The sequence below is a fragment of the Odontesthes bonariensis genome, chromosome 19 (assembly GCF_027942865.1).
Source record: "Odontesthes bonariensis isolate fOdoBon6 chromosome 19, fOdoBon6.hap1, whole genome shotgun sequence".
Lineage (NCBI taxonomy): Eukaryota > Metazoa > Chordata > Actinopteri > Atheriniformes > Atherinopsidae > Odontesthes > Odontesthes bonariensis.
The window spans coordinates 30,387,226-30,404,201 of NC_134524.1; the positions used below are offsets into that span (position 1 = coordinate 30,387,226).

Here is a 16,976-nt window from a genome sequence, read left to right on the forward strand (position 1 = left end):
ATCTGATCTTTAGGGCCAAGCTATGAAATGAAATAAATGAAGCGGTTTAAAACCATTTCTTTAATCTTCAGTAGAAATGAGATGGTTATTGTACAAAAGATGTCAGAGAAAAGCCCAAATGTAGAAAAGGTTTATTACTGAAAGGCAAAGAAAAGAATCTCTTCTGGTAAACAAGTCAACGTTACATTCCAAGAAAGTGAATTAACTCGGTCACTTCCAGCTCTTTTACCGTGTTGTAGCTGTATATTAAGTGTTCTCAACCACAGTTTTGTGCTCAAACAGGAGATTTTTTTTCAGCATTTTATGCTTCATGAAAATCATAAAAAAGATGGGAATGCATTCCAAAACTCAACTGATATACCACAGTTCATTCATTAACTACTCATGCAGAAAAGCCTTAGGATCTTCAATGCTTACAAATGAAAATATTTTACTTCTCTAACATGGAACTATCTACGGATATTAACTATGCATCATCAGTTATAGAAGGAGATTCAATAAATATCAAATATAAATATTGTCGCGAGAAAAAAAACAACTTAAAAGCCCAATAAAAGTAACAATTGGCCACTCATTACCACCTTTGTATTTTTTGTATATACAGGGTAGATTTCATCTTGAATGGTGAAGCCTAAATGAACTGCAAGGAGATTTTTGTTAAAAGGTGAGTAAGTTACTGTAAAAAGTCATCTCAATACAGAAAGCTGTTGTTTGGGAATAAATTGTATATAAGGTTCGGGGGGCTGAAGGGCAGCTCATACGAAAAAGGATGTGAAAGAGTTCCAGGCAGCTGAGAAAGGAGCCAGTAAACAGCAAGGGTCTAAACAGTATGTTACCTGAATGCAAGCCTGCAAGTAAAGCAGGTAAAACTCAGATCGTGAAATGTATTTCTTTCCTGTGTTTTCTTTTTTTCAAACACCTGGCTGATTCAAGTGTTTAAATCTAATCTAAAAGAAAAAGCTGCTGGAATAGATTGATCTTATTAATGTTAAATTGTTACGCAGGTTTCAGTTGTATGTATACAACAGAGATATGTTGAAATGCATAATCACTGAATGTCCAAGTGTCTCGGGCATTTTTTCAAATATTTCACATAAATATAACATCTGAGTTGAGGCAGCAACAATAGAAAAAAAAACAGAAAAAAAAGCTTTATACGGCCTTTCATAAGCCCACATCATATATTGTAGAAAATGAGGTAAATTTGATTTGGGACTCAATTTTCCCAGTACAGCATTTTTAAGGTGACTTTTTTGTGAAAGTAAATAAATAAACAATACAGTATTGATAAGACAAATAAAATAAGGGTTTTCTCTCCTAGTATTCAGGTGACCCCTGCACTCTTGTCCTTTGCTCATCACTTCCTGTGTGTTTCTGCAAAACAAGTCAGAAAAGGTTGACAAATTAAAAAAAAAAAAAGAATAGTGTTAAATAGACAAACAACACTAATGACTCTACCATTCAGATCAATAAATAAATAGCTTAAATGTAGTGGAAAGCAAGAGATCAAGTTCCCAAATTGGGGTTTTAACATTAAAATGTTTAGAAAGAAAAATAAACAATAGAACCACATAACTGGGAGGGGGGGCAGGGGTTGAGGAGGAAAATATACAGCCAGATTGGGAAAATCTTACACAAATGGTGCTCAAAGTAAGTTATACAGTATCACGTTTCAGTGCAGCTCATATGGACTGCTTGAACTACCTCACAGGCTTACCTCTATAAGACTTACAAAAGGGGCTAAGTAAGTGCAAGACTGAAAAGCACGACCCTAGATGAAAGGTTATGACAGCTACAACTTTAAAAGCTCGAGTAAAGTCAGCAAAATGGATGGCATGCCTATCTAATAGTAAAATATATAGGTCATAAAACAACTCAAACCCCCCCAAAATGTGCCACTTCAACAAATGCTATATTATGGATTTTTACATCTTGGCACTTGACAGTTAAAACAGTTTGTTAAAACATCTTCTCAACTGAAGAATTTGATTACAATTGATTTGAACTGTATCATTCGAATCTCATTTGACCCCCCCCCAACCATGAAAGGGAAAAAGATAGTTAGTGGAGGCCAAATTAGTGCTGAAAGGAGAGTGGACAGAAATTAGACAAGATTATTGCAAATGATGCCGTCTTGTCTCTGTGAGCATTGCGGGTGAAAAGTCTGATGCGGACATAAACCGAGGCAAAACCCAATCTAACTGACAGGAGTGGTCACAGTGGTCTCGTTTCACCTCCACAGTAGGAAATGCCTCCTCAAGACGTCATCGCCTCCAAAGCGCTTATGATTGGGGTTGATGCAGGAATTTATTTAGCTAATTCTATCATTTTTTTAATAATAAAGTTAATAAACTACAACCTTTTCTTTTTTTATCAGGCCAGATAATCTTAAAGTTAATATCCATGTCACATCAATGGATTTTCTCAGAACCTTCATACATGCTTTAAAATGACTTCCTTTCTGCCACACCACACAGTTCAGACGTATTATATATTCCCTGGGACCTGATCGATCAAAATACTTTTATTAATAAAATATCCCCCCTTTCTAAATGAATTAATTTAGCCTATTAAGCATTTCTGCTCTGTATGCATACGTTTTGCCCAACTAGAGTCACTATGACAGACATGAGCTTTAGCCTCCTTACTCCCTACATCAGCCATGGTACCCAACTCCAACATTTTAAAAGTTATTTTGATGAATGAGCATTAAGCAGTTTCTAGAGTCTAATGTAGAGACCTGTTCACTCTTGTCACAGACAGCATTTCAGCATGTTAAGAAGAAATTCTAACTTGCAACGATGGTCTTCAGCCCACAGAAGTAATGATGGGTTACTGAGTGCACTAGTTCAATGAGAACTAACAGGAGAGATCATATTTCTCCAGTTTTAGCTTCTCTTCATTGGCTCCCTGTTAAATTCAGAATAGAATTTAAGATTCTTCTCCTTACGTATAAAGCTCTTAATGACCGAGCTCCATCATATCTTAAAGATCTCATTAAAAGATATTTTCCTAACAGAGCACTTCGTTCCCAAACTGCAGGTTTACTTGAGGTTCCCAGAGTTTCTAAAAGTAGAATGGGAGGCAGAGCCTTCAGTTATCAGGCCCCTCTCTTGTGGAATAAGCTGCCAGTAAATGTCCGGGAAGCAGACACCCTTTCCACTTTTAAGACCAGGCTTAAAACTTTTTTTTCTGATAAAGCTTATAGTTGGATGGCTCAGGTGATCCTGAAACATCCCATAGTTAAGCTGCTATAGGCCTAGACTGCTGGGGGGCCTCATCTGTCACACCTTTCCTCACTTTACTCTCTTTTTCCCCCGTTTAATTTCTCAAATGATATTATGTACATGTGACATTATTGTGGTGATTAACTCGTGTTTCCCTGTTCCAACAGATATCCTTTGAATGGTGTTACAGTGTCCCCCCCCTTTCTGTCTTCTCAAACCCCAGCTGGTCGAGGCGGATGGCCACCCTTCCTGAGTCTGGTTCTGCCAGAGGTTTCTTCCTGTTAAAAGGGAGTCGTTTCTCTCCACAGTCGCCTCAGGCACGCTCAGGACGGGAGATTGGACTGAGTACAAGTTTTTTGTAAATTATGATTACAATTAATTGAATTCCAATTGGCTTGAATTGGACTTTATTATTGAAGTGCCTTGAGATGACATTTGTTGTATTTGGCGCTATATAAATAAAAATGAATTGAATTGAACTAGGTTTTGAGATTTAAAAGTCATACATTGTCCACTGTCTTGATACTTCCTAAATGTAGGTTATGGTATTTAATATTGATTCCAACCAAAGTTTTAACAACCATAACTAGCCTATGAACGATATTTTAAAATGTACCCTACACGCGTAGACTCCCTGAAGGGACAGCGTACCTGTCAGAGCCCCGCTGTGCTGCTGCAGCTGGCTGGTGAAAAAGCGCTCCCGCTGAGACACCTGCTCGTCCCAAGCCTCCAGTATCCGCTGCTTCTCCTTGGGTTCCAGCGTCAGTGTGTGGGGGTGGGTCTCATCAATGTGGGCCCTCACTCCCTCCAGGTTGTGAGAGTACTGCAGCTCCCCACACACCATACACACCAGCAGCTGGTTGAGAGGATCGTAGTCCATGAGGTAGCGGCTCCTCCACACACTGTCTGAGAGAGCACCTTCCTCATCGTTATTATCCTCATAGTCATCAAACAGAAGCTCAGACTCATCTGCAGAAGTGAGACAAAACATTTATGTGAGCCACCTTCACCATTTTTCTGTGCATTCTTTAAGGTTTCAAGAGACATATTTGATACTTCACCTTCTACCGGTGCTCCATAATTGGAGAATGGAAAAGGTTCTGGGTCAGGGTCCAATGACATGCTAAGAGAAAGAGATTCCATTATCATCCTAAGTGGGGCTGACAGGAAAAATACCATAAAGAGACAAAACAAGACCTCCCACCTCATCAGATGTTCTGACTTCTCAGAGGGGTTCACCCACTGACCAGAGTCCTACAGGATTAGACAGAGAGAACAAAATATCTGGCTTTGAGAAAAAGTACTCTACAGCACTAACCCAGTTCACCATTTTCCACCTATTCAGTATGACAACGAAATAAATAGAATCTTATATCGTTTTTCTAATTTAGAGAATGACAAATCGTAAATTGTAACAATGAATGCATGTTAAAACTTTATGGAATCACAAGAAAAGATCAAGTCTACATCTTCTCTTATCCTTTCTCTATAGCTGTTAAGTGCCTCTATGTTTAAATTACATTACATTACATTACGGTCATTTTGCAGACGCTTTTATCCAAAGCGACTTACAATTAGTGTGTTCCACATCGGTAGGCAAAAGAACTTCAGGTCACAAGAAATCACAAGTGCATTTCCTTCCAAAACCAAACAGCTGAGAGCATAACTAGTGCTCGAGTAAGTGCAGTAAGTTAGGTACCTAGACAAATGGGAAGACAATTTAGAAAACAAAGACAATTTAGGAAACTGTCTTTGTTTTCTAAATTAGGAAAAAGTGTATTGGGGCTAGGCTAGTGGCTAACCCAACCCAGTCGGTTATCCCCACCATCATACTGGCCAATGTACACTTTTTGCACAACAAGCTGGGCTACATCCATCTACTTCGCTCAACATCAAAGGCTGTGAGAGAACCCTGTGTTTTGGTATTTGTGGGAACATGGCTCAATGATAGCGTTCCAGACTGCGCCATTCAGCTCGACAGGCTAACATGCTACAGGGTACACAGAGCGCTCGTGTTTATTTTGTGCAACTTTCTAAAGATTTTGCTTTCATTTATGATTACTGCAGCTCTTCAGTTGCTTTGTGTGTTGCTTGATTGTCATTGTCATCTCTGGTTAGTTCTCTCTGTGGTGGAATTGTGCACCTTTGTAATTCTTATAAAAGTGAGGTCCACATATATGTTTGACAGTGAGTGCATAATTTTGCCTGCTTACCTCACAAAATTGGAATGAAAATGTGACTGAGGCAGACTCTCAACTTTATCTTTTTTTAAAACCAACCGTGAATTAGAGCTGAAAGAAAAAAATGCTATAGTTCTGCAAGATTACACACCATGTCAATGCCAAAACAATTATGGACATGGTTGTAAGTCTCTTAGGTTAGTTTGTGTATGACTGTTGTCATTTTGCATGTCTTTATTTCTATTCAATTAATTTTTTAATAAGAAATATTAGCGACTTTTTAAAAAAGCCCAGGGGACCATGGAGCCAGAAGACTTCTAGACCTCTGGACATGTGCCCATTCATTATGATATTCCTAGTAGAATCACTCAGTTTGAACTGCATTCTGCCATATATGGTCTGAAGGAACTTTGTTATTTATCCAGTGATGTCATCGGTGTAATCATGGCTTGGATTTGTCAATATAGACTTGTAATGGAAGACATGTGTTACAACTGGGAGTAAGCAGCTTACAAACAGACAGCATCTGGCAGTAGTATTGCAATTGGAAGATCTAGTATTGCTAGAACTTGATCCATACTAGTATACCATTTTCAGAATTCAGTCAATAAAGCAAAAAAAAAATCTGAGTTTGGTTTCTGTTAGTTTTGTCTGGTCTATTTTCGAATGCACGTTTTCTTGCAATCTGTCACTCTCTAACTTGGTATCAAGGTTTATGTTTGGCAAAGAAGTCTTGAGTTTCCTCTTTTCAGTATGAACAAAACCTAAGTGGTGTTTGATTATGGGTAATCTGTGTTTTGATAATTAAATTAGAACATAAACAGAAAGTCTGCAGACCCCTTCAAGTTTTCCACAATTTTCCATGTCATGTTTCGAACTCTAATTTTTGAAAAATATTCTACATGCTTCTAACAATTTGACTTGTGTCCACCGGTCCCCAATGGAGTTGTGTCATGGAATGGTTGTGGGTAAAGATACTAGAGATATTCTGCTGAATGCAAAGTGCACAAAAACACAGTTTTCCATTGTTCATCAGTAGAGGATTAGCAAATCTGGCTGTTCAGTCAAACTCAGTCAATGGCAACGTCTAACTCAGGTGGCAAACCAATCATGAATGAGATCCAGTTCTTTGATAGAGAGCTGCACTGAAACTCAACCATTAGTGTAGCACTGCACCGATCAAACTTTTAAAGAATAGTGGTCAGACAGAAGTCCTTCCGAACTGAAAGGTACTGACAATCAGCTGTTCTAAAAGGCACCAACATGACACCAAGACCACATGAAGCAGAATCATCTGGTCTGAGGAAGAATTGAAGACTGAGCTAATTGCCAGTTGTTATATTTATGCATGACGGAAACCAATCTTTGAGTACCTGATTCATAACTATCCCTAAAGTCAAATGTAGTGATGGTAGCATTTTTCTGTGGGGATGTTTTTCTGAGACATGGGCCAGAAGACTAGCCAGGCCCAGGATAGAGTGAAAGATAGATGCAGAACAAAACAGTGCAGTCAAAGGTGAAAACCTTTTTCCAGAGCACTCAAGATCTCAGGCTGGAGCAAAGGTTTACATTTTAGCAAGACAATGACCGAAGAACCCAGTTCTGTACCTGAATCTAGCAGAGCATGTCTGCAAAGATCTTAAAATGTGCACTCAAACTGTCCATCCAATGAGGATGAACTTTAATATTTCTGTCTAGAATGGGAGAAAGTTTCGAGAAAAAGAAGTGCCAAACCTTTTTTTTCCCAAGAAGACTTGAAGCTGTCATTGTGGCATTAGAGACACCAGTGACCACAGTCAAATGCATTCCAGGGGCCAGAGCGGGCGACGCAGAATCCTATTTAAAACTGCTGGCTAAGGATAAGCGTAAATACAGTAAAATAGTTATTCACGTTGGCGGTAATGACCCCCGGTTACGCCAATTAGAGTTCAGTAAAATTGATATTGGCTTGGTGTGTAATTTTGCCAAAACAATATCAGACTTCGTAGTTTTCTCTGGACCCCTGCCAAATCTGACCAGTGATGGCATGTTGATTTCAACCAAAGTTTTAATCATGACATGGTTGGGCTACATAGATAATTGGCAATCTTTCAGGGGAAAGCCTGATCTGATTAGAAGAGACGGCATCCATCCCAGCTCTCATTTCTAAAAATGTGGCCGAATTTATTAGTTATCCCAAAACATGACAACCCAGGGTTGAGACCAGGATGCAGAGTTGTAGTCTTACACACTTCTCTGCTGCCCCCCCCCCACAAAAAAAACCTTATAATGACTGTGTCTGCTCCTAGACCACCGAAATTAAATAAATCAATAAACACAAGAGGAGCACATCCGGAAAAGCTCCAAAAAATTAGGACAAAAAAATTTACTGCACAAAAACATAAAACTATAAAATGTGGTTTGCTGAATATTAGATCTCTCCTTTCCAAGTCTGTCAGTATATGACTTGATTTGTGATCATCATATTGATATATTTTGTCTTACAGAAACCTGGCTGCAGCAGGAGGATCATGTTAGCATTAATGAAGCAACTCCCTCTGACTGTTTAAATGTTCACGTTCCTGGAACCACAGGCAGAGGAGGAGGAGTGGCAGCTATTTTCAGATCAGAGTTACTCATCAGTCCCAGACCCAAGATTAGTTTGAGCTCTTTTGAATCTGTGATTCTCAGTTTTTCCCACGCAAAGTGGAAATCCCAGAAACCTCTTGTGTTTGTTGTTGTGTATCGTCCACCTGGGCCTTATTCTGAGTTTCTGTCTGAATTCTCAGAGTTTTTATCCCAGTTAGTGCTGAGTACAGATAAAGTCACTGTAGTGGGTGACTTTAATATTCATGTAGATGTTGAAAATGACAGCCTGAATATGAACTTTAATTCTATATTAGACTCTATTGGATTTTCTCAGAGTGTACACAGACCGACTCACTGCCTTAATCACACCCTTGATCTTGTGCTGACTTATGGCATTGAGAGTGAACAGTTAACAGTGTTCCCTCATAACCCTGTCTTAACTGACCATTTTTTGATAACCTTTGAGTTTACATTACTTTACTAAACAGCTTCTGAGAAGAAATTAGAATGTGTCAGAGAGTGCTGGAGTGAGATGTAAAGAATTAATTTATGTGCAAATATTACAGAGGACAGCTACATGAACTCCAGCAACACTCGACTCTCTTGTTGACTGCACTATAGTTTCAATGCGTACAGCACTGGACAATGTTGCCCCTCTGAAAAGGAAGGTAATCAGTCAGAAGAGGTTGGATCCTTGGTATTATTCACAGCTGTGTGCTTTAAAGCAGAAGAAAGCTGGAGAGACAGTGGCGTTACTCTAACTTAGAAGAGTCTCAATTAGTCCTGAAAGATGGTCTAATAATCATCCCACTCTTTTCATGTGTCGTTCCACGATGGTGGAATGACCTACCGAGCGCTACCAGAACAGGGGCGTCCCTGTCTATCTTCAAGAAACTCTTGAAGACCCAGCTCTTCAAAGAGCATCTCTAGCACTTACCCTATACTTCCCTACTCCCTCTATGTCTGCACTCTAGCTCTACACTGTCACCTCTGACTAGTGGTTTTCCTTTTATGTAGCTTATTGTTAGCTTTGATGTTAGCTGTGATGTTATATCCTCATTTGTAAGTCGCTTTGGATAAAAGCGTCTGCTGAATGCATAAACATAATAACATATAAGAAAGCCCTTCGTAAAGCTAGAACTGCTTATTATTCATCATTGATAGAAGAGAATAAGAATAATCCCAGGTTTCTTTTCAGCACTGTAGCCAGGCTGACTAAGAGTCCGAGCTCTGTTGAGCCAGGTATTCCTTTAACTCTCAGCAGTGATTATTTCATGAGCTTCTTCAACAATAAAACTGTTTCGATTCAAGAGAAGATTGATGGAGTCCTTCCCACTATTATCAGTGATGTATCATCAAGTACAGCAGCTTTAGAAGTATCTTTAGAACATGATTTGTATTTAGACGGCTTCTGCCCAGTTGATCTCTCTGAGCTAACAACAGCAATAGTCTCTTCTAAACCATCAACTTGTGTTTTAGACCCAATCCCAACCAGACTGTTCAAGGAGGTTTTCCCCTAATTCATCACTTCCATATTGGATTTGATCAATCTGTCTGTGTACAGGATATGTACTTCAGAATTTTAAGGTAGCTGTAATTAAACCTTTACTTAAAAAACCTACTCTAGATTCAGAAGTGTTAGCTAATTATAGACCTATATCCAATCTCCCTTTTATGTCTAAAGTTCTTGAAAAAATAGTTGCAGCTCAACTTTGGGATCATTTCCACAGAAATAATCTGTTTGAAGAGTTTCAGTCAGGATTCAGAGTGCATCATAGCACAGAAACCGCACTGGTGAAAGTTACTTAAAGATACTTGTGTAATTTTACAAAACTCCCCTAGAACACACGTCTTTGCTTTGCCACTGCAGTATATTGTGTATCTAGTGATGAAAACAAAATAATTCCTTATTTTTTTAAAACTAGACTTTTGAAAGGCTCTGAAATCTTTTCATATGCACACTGAAACTTGATGTCTATAAACTTTAGAACAAGCTTTGGATATACCTTGGCTGCTCTCGTCCGTTTCTGAAGATCCTGGGAAGGCAAGATGGGCCTCCAGTTGCTGAAGGCGCTCCTTGTAGAGATTCCTTTGTCTCGAATGGCTTTCCTAGCTCTCTGTTCCTTTTTTTTAATCCTCCAGTACTCCCGTTTCCTCCTCAGAAAGTCCTCCTCAGATTCCCCTGGAACAGGTTTTGGAGGAACCAGGGTGCTGATAGGCGCCAGATTGGTGGAGGATTCTATCATCATTGTTGGACTCGGAAGTGGAGCGCAAGGGAGTTTTCTTGGACCAAGGGTAGAATTTGGACTTTGGCCAGGGGATTCAATAGGTTGCAGGTCGATGATTGACAGTGGGTTATCTGGGGGCTTGAGAGTAGGGAGTGAAGGGGCTGGATCGACTTCTGTGCTTTGAGAGGTCCAGTCTTGAGAACGGTGTTGAGATTCAGAAACTCTTGCAAAGTTAGTCACATTCTGTGAAGAGCCAACATTCATATTGTTCTTTTCTCTGCCGGTGACGGGCAGATTGACTTGGAGTGCGTCAGGTGACTGTTCAGCTGTACATGATGTTTGGCGAACAACCAAGACTCCAGTGATGCAGGTCGCTGCAGCCACAGAAGTGGCAGACAGTCTGGGCTGGGGGGCTGGTTTGGTTTGACCCACACCCTTAAGAGTGCTGGTAATAAGTCCTGGAGTCTGCAAGACAGTAATAAAGCATTAACAACGGATTCTTGCTTAGCAGAGAAAAATGTTTATAGATGTCAGGCAACAGGATTTCTCTCAAAACATGCACAAACTGTAAGTGTTTGCACCTAGTGTTAAGTGGGCCCCTTTCAGTCACTCCCCCCCTCTATTTTTGCTGTTCAAGTGTCAAATGCCAAGAGAGGTTTGTGGTGCATTGATTCAGGTTTCAGCTGGAGGGGACACTGTCTGTGCTTACATGGCTGGTCATGCGATGTCCTCAGAAATCAATTATTTAAATGATCAGAATTTCCTAGGCTCCTTTTTTTAATTTTAATTTGTGATGCAGGCCCTGGAAAACTGGGAAACAAAGTGCTAACTCATGTGTCCTTTTGGCCCTTTACTTGGATATCCAAAACAACTCCTGCTTATAACTAGCCAATGTGCCCAAGTTTCCAGAGAATCAAAGGTTTCTTTCATCTCTGGGCAGACATGTTCCTGGGGTTTCTGCCCAGATCCCAGGACAATCAGGAAACCAAAGGTCAAAAGTTTAGAAAAAACAATGTATTTATGAGACTCAACAAATTTCAAGTCTCAGTCAAGTCGCATGGGAGCTCATCGCCCTTACTGTTTTTAAAACAAATGAAAATCAAGAGGTTCTAGGAGCAAGTAAGTAAGTAATGTTTGTTGAAACGGTTTAGAGATCAAAGAATTCAGAACTAGTGAATTGTGCGAAAAACTAACATTGCCTTGTTTGTCATTTTAGTGTCACTGTAGCACAATGAAGTGATAGTTGTGGATGTTACTTAAATGGATCTTTTTGACAGAATTCTCTCAGAAAAAAAACAGAAAAAAGAACTCATCAAATGTCTTTTTTTTTTAGAAATACAGATAAATACTAATGTAATAGAAGCTGGCAGGCAAAGGGAAAGGGTCTCTAACTTTCCTTAATCATTGTCTGACAGATCTAATCAAAACGGTACAATACTGTATCAGCCATTTCAGACATTTATAGTACAGTATATCATACTTGTTACAATATTTTTTACATAATGATCAGCATCTACACTGAAAATATACATCATTGCCATGGATTACTTCACCTGGGTGTTTCTTGGAATAAGCCAACTGCTGCATTCTCCATGTCTCTCTCTCTGCCTGGCCTTTAACCTCGCCCTCTGCTGCCTCTTCATCAGCTTCCAGTACTCCCTCTTCCTCTGCAGGCTGGTCGAGCCACTGTGCTCTGTCACCACACTGCAATACCTTTGTGCTGATGGCATGCCGTTGTCTTGTGCCTGACACTGTTGTTCACAGTGTTGCTGCTGTGGGTGCAGTTGGTCCACAGATGTATCTGGGACGTGATGTAGCTTTGGTGGCTCTGGGGAACAGCACTTTTGATGGCCTCTGGTTTTGCTGCAAAGTCTCTGGGTTCTGCGTGGTGATGTTGGGCCATCGGATGCTTCCATGGCAAGGTTCACTGTAAAGGTTGAAGGGGTCTGGGGTGGGTGCTCACAGTTGGAATGCACGATCACGTCAGAGGTGGGAAGAGGTGGAGGTGTCTCACTACTTTGTGGTGAATTCTTGAGTCGAGGGCTTGGTGAGTCTTTCTGTGCCAAGACATTGCTATCTGGCTGCCAGCTTTTTATCTGCAGTGTCAGGTCAGCAGCAATAGGTGCCATGTCATCCTTTTCAAAAAAAAGCTGAGACAAATTGGGCTTTATATCCCGCTCTGAAGCATCCTCTTTTGTCTCCATAAGTAAATCAGTCTGTACGCTTTTACACTCTGCAACTGTGCTGAGTGATTCCTCCAGGAGTTTCTTCATCGAAGCCACGGCTAGAAGAGTGGTAGCTTGGCTATCTGTGCTCAGAGATGGGTCAGGCTCTGGCTGAGGTGCAGGAGATGTAGGTGGGGAGGTTGAGAGTTTGATATCTGGATAGATGGCCTGCTCTTGTGGAGAATTTAGGTCAACAGCTGGCACAGACTCGCTCTCCTGTTTTATCTCATTTGCTTGTGGCATAAAAGGAATGTGGCTGTTTGAGAGAGGTTGTGCATCTCCTCTACAATTTGCAAGACTTGTGCCCAGTTGGCCAGTGGCTGCCGATTCCTGTTTCTGAGCCTTCCTCCTTTGTAAGGATGCATTGGCCCTCACTTGTAAGACATCCTGCTTCAGTTGAACAGCACGAGCTGCTCGCTGCTCACGTTTCTTTATTCTCCAGTACTCCCTCTTTTTTACCATCCTTTCTTCCTCTGTGAGCGCTGGATCTAGAGACAGAATTGATGGTGATGGTACACTACTCGAGATGACCATTTTCCTTACACAGCCACCAAAGTTGGATCCTGCCGCTGGTCTTGTTGAAGGTGCATGTTGAGGGGACTGAGGAGTTAGTGTGAGCTGACTTACATTTTGGATTGCTAATGACTGGGAATTAGGAATGGTTGTGATTTCAAGATGAGTCTGTGGTTTGATTGACATTAATCTTAAAGATTTTTTGACTAACTGCACAGCATGAGAAGAGGCTTTTACTTGGGATGGATGGAGTGGAGGGGAAAGTTGGTTTGTCCTGATGGGAGATATAGCTCTCTGTTTCATATTAGTTTGATGCTGTGGTTGTGTCGCAGGGTTATTCTTAGAAACTCCATGCAGTTCTTCTTCCCCCTTGTTTCCTGCTGCGTTTTGATGTTCAGGACTCTGGGGGATGTTAACCGTCAGTGTCCCATCCTCCTTGATGAACCCGCCAAAGGTCTCAGAGGCATGGGTAAGGACACTTTCTGTTGAGCGTGTCAGTGCCCTTGCCTTCCTCATTTCTTCAAGGATTTGCTGGTAACGTTTTACTCTTCGCATCAAAGCGTCTTTATCCTTCAACCGGGATTTCATTTCCACTGACAGCTTAGCTCGCTGTTCGCGCTTTTTAATCCGCCAGTACTCTCGCCTTTTGGCTATTATCTGCTCAGGTGTGTCACTGGGTTCACTTTTGTGCATGTCTCTGGTACCAAACATTGAAGCCATCGAGGGAGGTTTACATCTGAAGTTTCTCTGATTCATAAAATTCTTCTGCGTCTCAATGAATCTTTGTCTTGGTGTTTTACAACGTGCAATTCCTCGGATAACATTGGAATAATGTGTGTAAGCATGAACTTTTCTCTGTGGTTGTGCTGGCTTTTTTACTGAGGCCCAGTCAATTGCGATGTCTGTCTGCGATACCTTTCTCCCGTGCGGCTTTTGTACAGTCATCTGATCCATTTGCAGGTCAGTTACAGCTCCAGTGGCGGCTGCTTTTGGCGGTTTCTTAGTATCCCTTTTGATAGATGGAAATGATGCATTACCTCGAATAGAACACTGCTTTTGAGCTGCTCCTCTCAAAAACAACTGAGGTTGAAGAAGTACCGAGTTGGCCACAAGTCCTGTTTTCTGTGCTGTTAGCCTCTGAAAAGACACGTTTCCGCCCTGCGTTTTCTCTCTGACTTTAGCTATCCGAGCTGCCAGCTTTGCTCTCTGCTCTCGTTTTTTGATCCGCCAGTGCTCTCTGCGCTTGGCTGCTTTCTCTTCGTCGGACTTCGGGGGAGGCTGTGCACTGCCAATACCTTTAGCCCTTTGCGTAGTGACCGAGGCACTCTTTGTTCCACTTTGAGGTGTCGTGTTTATTGTTTTGCCTTCTGTCTTGACAGAAACACGGCCACATGGAGACACGAGAGTCACATCTAATGCACAAGCTGCATTGGATGCGAACACAGATCGGGTTTTGGGAACTGTGCTCTGCATAGACACGCATGGCTGAGATGCTGTTTTAGTGGAGCTGCCATTGGAAATTCTGGTCATTGTGACGGGAGGCACTGAGGAAATGATGTTCAGCTGGGCTCCATTTAATGAGGGTGTGGAAACAACTTTGCAACCACTTCTCATTGATGTTTTTTTTACAATGGCTGTGTTGCCCTCAGCTTTTTTGGAAGGTGATATGAACTGTAAAACTTTGTTAACTTTCAGTGGCTGATGCCATTCCTTTTGGTTGTCATCACCCTCAAGTGAACTTTCCCCAACTGCGTTTCCACTCTGCGATCCAGTATTGTACGAGTCATTGCCACTCTGAGAAAGAGGGGACAAAACAGCAAACGAGTCTGACAAACTGGGATTCACCCCTGCAGAGACATATAGGTGTGGGAGCTTTCCTCCTCTGCTGTCTGGTGTCGGCTTCCCTCTCTGCTCTGACAGGCGGGCCCTCTGCTCTCGTTTCTTGTTTCTCCAATATTCTCTCTTTTGGGCAAGAGTGGCATCATCATACTCCGAGGCTGGCCGGTAGCGATGGGACATCGAGCCAACTTTACTTTTTTTAGCTGGCATGCTATCGCAAGCTTGGACAGTCCATCAGTTATCATCCAAAAGTAATGGTCTTTCTTTGTCCCAATGAATAAAGGTCCTCAGTCCAGATTCCTCATGGTTGTTAACCTCATAGTGTCCTCCTCTTAGATGCGGTTAAGCAGTTGTCAAATTTATCCGGCATCACATTGGTACGCAGGTGTCCTGAAAAACACAAAACAATAAACCTTTAAAACTGGCATATATTTCAAATCTATCAAAAAAATGATATACATTATTGAAGATGTACTAATATCAAATTATTCTTTGATAATAAGATAGATTGACATCTTTTAATGAAAAAAAATACAACACTGGCTAACATAAAAGTGATGCAGTGACTGTTTACGAAAGATATCAAGCACTCATGTCCCAATGTATGAGATGGCCCTGTAATCTAACTCATTCACCATAAAGAAAAGATAGTTTTGCTATAATTCTGCAGGAGTTTTAAAGTAATTCTATAAAATCTAACGCAATGCAGTGAAAAATACAGTTATTGCCAACATTTTGGAAAGATTTTTGTTTTGCAACTCATGATTGTATTAACAAACTGCAACATATCTTCTCACAAAGTTATTTGGTCTTTCAAATATCTTTTTTGCTATATCAAGGTCAAAACATTATGGGAAAAGTCTGCAACAAATCCCTCAAACTCAAGCTGACATCATTTAAAGTCGTCCATTGTTTGACTAAGAGATATTTGCATTTTAATGGATGGAACCAGTAGGTTTAAAATATTTGTTGCCTAAAAAGTTACCAAAATTAGTAACAAATCAATGTATTTATTGCTAATCTTCTTGTTTCAGTATGTGGTGCACATGTCAAACAGTAACTTTTGAGAGCAGATATGAGCATTAGTCATTCATCTCAGATGTAACTTTTAAGGAAATGTGTTCCGTCAAACACATGCTGTGGATTCCCACACACATGCACGAGTGGTTTGTCGTACTTTTTCCTTAAGTTACCGGAAGACATTTCAGCTCACAAAAACCGGATTCAATGCAAATCAGGAGACAATGCTTATGACTAGAACGCCCGTGTTATGCACTGTAGGAAACACAGAAAGGAACATGATACCTTTTAGTTGTACGAATGTGTACATATTATACTCAAATTTATATATATTTGAAAGATTGTGATCCCTTTAACCCGTTGTGTGGGGGAAATGTATCGGCAACTGTAACCAGGAATGAAGCAAGGTCGCTGTCCCTTTAAACCTGTCCCTTTTAATCACAAATTGTATCCGTCGAGAGCCATTTTTATTCTTTATTTTCTGTAGTTTTATTAGAAACGCGAGCAAGTTACTTAGCTGAGCCACAGTAAACAAAATGTTACAAAACCTAATCGAAAACACAGTCGCACTGGGGAGTAAATCGTGCTTAAACCCCTATGTCTCTCAACGGCACAATGGACAAGATCTTCCGCCTCTTGTCCTCACGGACGGACGCCTGTCTGAATCTGCTGCCTGTCTAAAAGACTCGAGAAAAAGGCCACACATTACAGTAGTAATGTAGCTAGCGTGGAATTGTGAGAAAGAAAAACATGCATATCCGTTACCTTTTGGTTAAACCTAACTTTCCGGGACACTTTGTTGGAACGTTTTTGGACAGATATATGGCCAGGACACTGCAGCTACTTTCCGCCAGTCAGCCGTGCTCTGAGGCTGCCTTGACAACGCTGAAAAGTACCAGGATGTAGGACCTCGATGCTTGCTGCATATGTGTGGGGTGGACACAACTATAGTACAACGCCCCCCTCCTTTACATTTCAAAGCCATAACCCATTCATTCGTCTTATTTGAAGACATTTAGCTAAATTGTGACAGTAAACAAATAAATCATAAGGCCCTAGCATAAAATCCGTCTGACTGGCTGCTCGTTATAGTATATCTGATAAGCGGAACCAACATTTGAGATCATTCAATAACCGAAAGAAATTGAACGAAAAAAAGAAAAAGAAAAGGGAAAA

At 40.8% G+C, this 16,976-nt stretch overlaps 1 protein-coding gene across 1 annotated transcript; it reads right to left on the reverse strand.

Moving 5' to 3' along the window:
- Positions 1–88: 88 nt before the first annotated feature.
- Positions 89–16,671, reverse strand: LOC142368988 (uncharacterized). Its single transcript, XM_075451209.1, has 7 exons — positions 16,566–16,671; positions 11,757–15,170; positions 9,982–10,668; positions 4,432–4,481; positions 4,289–4,350; positions 3,879–4,196; positions 89–1,374 (listed from the first exon to the last, which is right to left on the reverse strand). The coding sequence occupies exons 2-7, from the start codon at positions 14,988–14,990 to the stop codon at positions 1,358–1,360; spliced, it is 4,368 nt and encodes a 1,455-aa protein (XP_075307324.1). The 5' UTR covers positions 14,991–15,170; positions 16,566–16,671; the 3' UTR covers positions 89–1,357.
- Positions 16,672–16,976: the final 305 nt, after the last annotated feature.